Consider the following 6,205-nt stretch of genomic DNA (forward strand, 5'->3'; position numbering starts at 1 on the left):
TCAAATGGCAGGCTGTTGAATCATATATAAACCCTCATTCCATAGATATACACTCACCCATAGATATACACTCACCCCCATAGATAAACACTCACCCCATAGATAAACACTCACCCATAAATATACCCTCACCCCTATAGATATACCCTCACCCCATAAATATACCCTCACCCTTATAGATAAACCCTCACCCTTATAGATTATACTCACCCTTATAGTTATACTCTCCCCAATAGATAAACCCTCACCCATAGATATACCCTCACCCCTATAGATATACCCTCACCCATAGACAAACCCTCACCTTTATAGTTATACTCTCCCCAATAGATAACCCCTCACCCATAGATATACCCTCACCCCTATAAATATACCCTCACCCATAGACAAACCCTCACCCTTATAGTTATACTCTCCCCAATAGATAAACCCTCACCCATAGATATACCCTCACCCTATATATATATACCCTCACCCATTGATAAACACTCACACCATAAATATACACTCACGCCATAAATACACAATCACCCCATTGATAAAAACCCTCACCCCTATATATAAACCCTTACCCCATAGATATACACTCACCCCATATACCCTCACCCCTATAGATATACACAATATTAACGGTCTGAGCTGAGTTGATACCATAAGTGAGAGATCAGATCGCGTCAGAGCCTTTTATATAGATCTCTGATGTGATAGTCAATTAGATATGTGACGAACATGTCTAAAGACAGTTTAACTCATTGGATCACGAGACGTGTCTCCTGTGCAAGTAAGTGAGTCGTCATAGTGATGAAGGTGAAATAAATGCAAATGCTAATTTTTTAGCCTTTATAATTCAGTTTCTATTTATAGTAACAACTTCTTCAACTTACTTATGATGATAGTTCCAGATTCAGATATCTAAAATTTAAATGTGGCTATTCGTAATTCATCTTTATGAAACCTACAACACCACTCTGACAAGTTCAAACCTAATTTAAGCTATCTTAAATTGTAATGTTATATATATTATATATATAATAGATCCAAACAAACTAAAGGAGGCCCCCAAATAAACAAGTGAAGAAATATAAGACACGAAGAGGCCTCCATTATTTGACCCAAATTAACAAATTGGAGATTTAATTGCACTGTCTTGACACATTATTGATTTTAGATGTATATAATACTGAAATATCGTTATTATCTCTAAAAATATCCAATTGAACTTAGTCTTCAAATAGTATTTTGTGAAGAATATTTTGGTACAACACTTGCCCAGTAAAATTCTGACAAGTTCACTGCCAGTGGGCTCAGGTGTTCCTCACACTGGATGTTATGTTCCACTGCCCACATGAGGCCCAGAGGTGTAAACTGTACATCATCACATCAGGACCTGTGAAAGATCCTCTGCCCAAAATGTCTTCATCACATCTTTGGCTCATACTGTGTAAGTAATTTGGTTTATTTTAGGTTAGGAATAAATTATGTGAAACCCCTTAAGAATTATTACAACAATGTCTGATAGCGCGTACATTTGACAATATTTATAGCAATATATGATTTGAAATAGGGGATTACACATTCAGAGACATTTCACACAGAGTCGTTTTATTATAAAACCTCATACATTGATCAAGTTAATTAAAGTTACATAACCTAACGATGAAAAAGTTTTGATTCATTTGTTTCAATCTAGCTTGGCCAAAATCCACTGGGCTATAAACTATGCCACAAGCTGGGTAACAAAATATTGATCATCCTTCATTTTTGTGACTGCAATACTACTTAAAAACACATTGACAACACGACAGGGATACTGAGATATGTACTGTCCAAAATACATTGTAAACTCATACAAAGTTTATGAGGAAATAACAAATGCAGACATTGAATTTAATGAATAGACTCAGACTGACTTAGTGTGTGTGCGCGTGTGCATGTGTGCGTGCATGCATGTGTATGTCCGTGTGGAGGATGGTTGATGGCATCAGGGGGAAGAGGAGCTCCAGAGAGGGACTGTTGTGTGGGAGAGGTGTTGACTTGTTTGTTTGGATCATGTGTCTCTTCAACAAATCAAATCATTTTGGCAAACCAAGGCCATGTCTGAATCGCGAACGTCAAAACCATAGACTGCACTCCTCTCTTTCTCTATTCTTTTTTTTTTAGAAATATGAGTTATTCCCAATAATCGCAGGATAAACATGCTGCACGCCAGCCAGCGGGGTGGCAGGATGTGGCCTATCTGTGTGCACACAAATCACTCACCATTATGATTGACATGCTGGAGGATGGGGTTGCCTTGGAGACACAGAAATACAAACTGCCTTACAATGGCTCATAATTCAGAAGCAACACACTGCGGCCCGTTCTCTTCAGCGTGTGCTCAGTCTAGCTCAACATTCTGTCATTTTTGTCCCATGATCCTTTATCATGCATTTCACGCTCCATCTGCCCTGTGATATCTGTCGCTGCTGTTTTTGTCTGCCACCTTGTAGTGCTTGCTGACCTGTCTCCATATTAAATTATCCATGGCTTAAGCTACTCCTACACCCTAAGCCCTCTGTATACCCCTTCTCCGTCCTCACTTTGCTCTCACCTGTTCGCTCTTTCACAATATTTCCCAGGTTTAGCAGAATGCATCTAGGTCACACATCAATCCTGTGTAATTTGTACCATCTGGGTTCTAAGCGAAAACAAAAGTGAAAGGCTGGCAAACACACACACATTACATGCATACGCCGGGACCTCGGTGCAGCACAAAGCAGCAGCCGTCTTTGCCAATGCTGTAACCATGGGAATACAGTGTAAACAGCAGCCACTGTCAAAAGTGGATTGACCTTGCCTGTGTGTGTTTAATAAATAATTATTTGTGTATTCCTACTCTCCTGTTCAAACTGTGTTGTTGATGAGACAGGCGCAGAGCTTGCTGGTTGAGGACGATGACTGGAGATCATCAACAAAACAAGCAGGTGCTAGACAAGCCAAATAAAATCCCATGTGACTGGAGCAGGGAACAGATTTTATCAATATTTCATGATGGGATCAGCAGATTGTCTTTGTCGAGATTCTTTCTGATGAAGGCAGAGCTGTGGATGTTTGGTACAAATTTATCGCAGCACTTCTATTGACATGGTGCGTGCATATCTGGCAGATCGAAGTTTGAGTTCACTGTAGCACTGTACAAAACTGTGGTAGATGAACGTGATGGGCAGCGCCAGGAGTACGATCCCGCTGACTACGCACATTCCCCCAAGCACCCGTCCTCCAACTGTTATGGGGTACACGTCCCCGTACCCCACCGTCGTCATGGAGATGATAACCCACCAGGCAGCAGCTGGGATGCTGGCGTAGTCTGGGTTCTGCGTGCCCAAGTTCAAGCCGTGCTCCAGCAGCTGAGCCAGAGCACTGTATATCGCCATGGCGACGAAGATAAACACCATCAGCATGACCATCTCCCGGTAGCAGCGCGTGAGCGTCAGCCCCAGTGTCTGCAGGCCCAGGAAGTGTCTGGCAAGCTTCATGAGCCAGAACACCCGCATCATCCTCAGCACCCGCAGTATCACCCCAGCAACCCCGAGCCCAGCAGCCGGCATCCCTGCCCGGGCCATTGCCATGGTGACATAGTAGGGGGTGATGGCAATCACATCGATGATGTTCAGTGGCCGGCGGAGAAATTCCCACTTGTCCTTGGCTACAAGAAAACGCACTATGCATTCCGCTGTAAACCAGCCAATGCACACGGCCTCCACTATCCTACAGGGGAGAGAGCAGAGGAGAAAAATTAATGTAAACAGGAAATGACAGAGATATATGGATGATATGAGACACTGTTTGTCAAACAGTAAATATGAAGAAGAAGGAAGAAAAGCAGGGGTCACGTTAATTATGGGAACAAGGGACGAAATCAGATGCAGTTCAGTGACGACACAAGTAAAAAAAGCAGAGAGGACAAACATACAATAAGGAAGGAGGAGGAGAAAAAATTGCCCGGAGACTGCACAGAGGGAGAAATCATAAACCCTCCTGCAGAGAGTGTGACACAAACAAGCACATGATTACCCCATTGATTAAGGCAATCAGAGTGAATTGGAGTAAGATGCTGTGTGTATTTAAGCAGCCAGGCCCAGCAAACACCACAGAGCCATGGATGAGGATAACTCCATCAGAGCATTTAGAACAAAACCAGATTATACAGCGACCGGGAGAATTGCATCATCTACTGGCACGAATCTACATTGGAATCATTTTGACCCCTGAGCACAAACTGCACTTTTAGTCGATTACCTAACCACTGTAATGGTTCCAAAACTCAAAACTATGTCCACCCTGAGTGAACATAACCCAGCCTTATATAGAGAGAGGCCGCCTCAGCCAGAACACCGGCTGAGAACAGGCCAAAATCATGTGGAAACAGAGGTGCATAAAGAAAATGAAGCAGAAATAACTATCCAAACGCTGCACTCAGATAGAAGGTGATTACTGTAAGTGGCTTGATTCCTTATTTGTTTGCTTACTTTAATATTCCCTGCACCTCAGCTATCGCCCTCATTATCCACTTGAATATTATGAATCTGGCATTTATCTGACATGTTTGTCCTCCTTGTGTACTGTGCATTGTAAACTAACCAAGCCAATTAGGAAAGTGATTGTTCAGAGCAGAGGGGTTTATTTCTGTTTAATAATTAACACTGCACTTTTTGGTAGATAATATGGATCGGTTATTGATTTGCTTCCCTGGGAACTTGTCTGACATGTGAGGATACAGTCTCCCACTTGTCATCAGGCTGTATTGACTTGATACGCATCCGTTCCCAAAGCACAAGGACACATTTTCTGCATCCAACTAATGCATGTTTACTAAATACACTGCATGAAAGTAGCTGATGGTTTTGTTGTGTATGAAAACGATCACATCGCAGTCGGATTAAAAAAGCAAACACCTCCATGCATGTGCCAACCTTCTAAAATAAATGAAGAGAGCGAGTTTGACCGCTGCCTTAATGCATGCAGGCGTTGGCATGAGATTCTCAAGTGATTATGAGGGTGTTCGTTTATTTATAAGGTCTTTTATCATGATAGGCACGCATCCTTGACATGATTTAGCCGCTTTACGCACCAGTCTCACTTCGCTCTGGGTCCCATCTCCTGCTCTAAACTTAACTGAGCCTTGACTAACGCCTACCTGTGCTCGTCCACAGTGGTTCTCTTGGCTGTATCCCAGTCCGGAAGGGTGCTGGCACACAGCATGATCATAGAAACCAATACAAAGATCACGGACACCGAGGCCAACAGCTGCGCAACAAGCGACGAGTTGGGCTCCTCGAAAGTCTTGCGCATCCTCTCCAGCCACAGAGCGCGACCCGTGAGCGCGGGCCCCTGCACCGACTCGCCCGGGCTCTGCGACTCGTCCACGGACACTCCGATGTCCTCCTCGGACAGAGTGTCCAGTCCGATCTCGGACATCCTGTCGTCCAGGCGCCTCTGGCAGCAGAAGTCCAGGTGCGCGCTCTCCAGCCCCCAGTAGAGCATCTCCGTGTAGAAGGAGAGCTCACACACTCCGGGGACGAAACGGAGTGTACCGGAGCGCACGTACAGCATGATGAACACGAAAGCCTGAGCGTGGCGGTCGAAGAAGAACTCATTCCGGTCCCGGTCGTAGTCGTCGCACAGCTCCAACACCTCTTTCTCTGATGCGCATGCATGCAGGCGACTGACGCGCCGGAGAGGGAAATCCTTGATCACCTCACGGGTGAAGGCGTAGCGGGTTCCCCCTACGTTGAGCACGCAGATGCTCTTCCCAAACTTCATCTCGTCAATGGGTCACCTTAACTAAAAGTGCTCTTCACAGTCCATCCCCCCTTCCAAAGAGGAGTTTGGACTATTGGGGAGGAGGGGAGAGGTGGTCACAGTCTCCCATGTTCCCCCCGGGGCGGGCGTGGTTGGCACGGAGTGGAGGTGGCCCTGCATGCGCGCAGCTCCGTGGCTGATGGAAACTACTCCGTCCGTCCCTCAGTCTCCTCTTCCCTGTGTGTGTAGCCTGTGGAGGAGTCTCCCTCTCCAGCCCAGTCAGTCAGGGCGAGCCAATCCCAGCAGTGATGTCACATGAGCGCGCACGGACCGGCGCACGCCACAGGATAAAGTAACTCGAGGAAAGTCCGGAGCAAAATGGATGTTGAAAAGTGCAATTATATACAAATTCTCACCAAAAAAT

The 6,205-nt window shown here is 45.0% G+C and overlaps 1 protein-coding gene across 1 annotated transcript; it reads right to left on the reverse strand.

Moving 5' to 3' along the window:
* Positions 1-1,581: 1,581 nt before the first annotated feature.
* On the reverse strand, positions 1,582-5,802 carry kcng3 (potassium voltage-gated channel, subfamily G, member 3). The gene is made up of 2 exons (XM_034570256.1): positions 5,177-5,802; positions 1,582-3,747 (listed from the first exon to the last, which is right to left on the reverse strand). Exons 1-2 carry the CDS (start codon positions 5,800-5,802, stop codon positions 3,102-3,104), a joined length of 1,272 nt encoding a protein of 423 aa, XP_034426147.1. The 3' UTR covers positions 1,582-3,101.
* Between the last annotated feature and the right edge of the window lie 403 nt (positions 5,803-6,205).

The sequence above is a fragment of the Hippoglossus hippoglossus genome, chromosome 19 (assembly GCF_009819705.1).
Source record: "Hippoglossus hippoglossus isolate fHipHip1 chromosome 19, fHipHip1.pri, whole genome shotgun sequence".
NCBI classification, from domain to species: Eukaryota; Metazoa; Chordata; class Actinopteri; order Pleuronectiformes; family Pleuronectidae; genus Hippoglossus; species Hippoglossus hippoglossus.

Bases quoted from the DNA above. Each gene is read 5' to 3' on its own strand.
- kcng3 (XM_034570256.1), bottom strand. From the start codon at position 5,802: ATGAAGTTTGGGAAGAGCATCTGCGTGCTCAACGTAGGGGGAACCCGC. The intron at 3,748-5,176 runs GTAGGCGTTAGT...TCTCCCCTGTAG, and splicing joins ACCACTGTGGACGAGCACAG to GATAGTGGAGGCCGTGTGCA.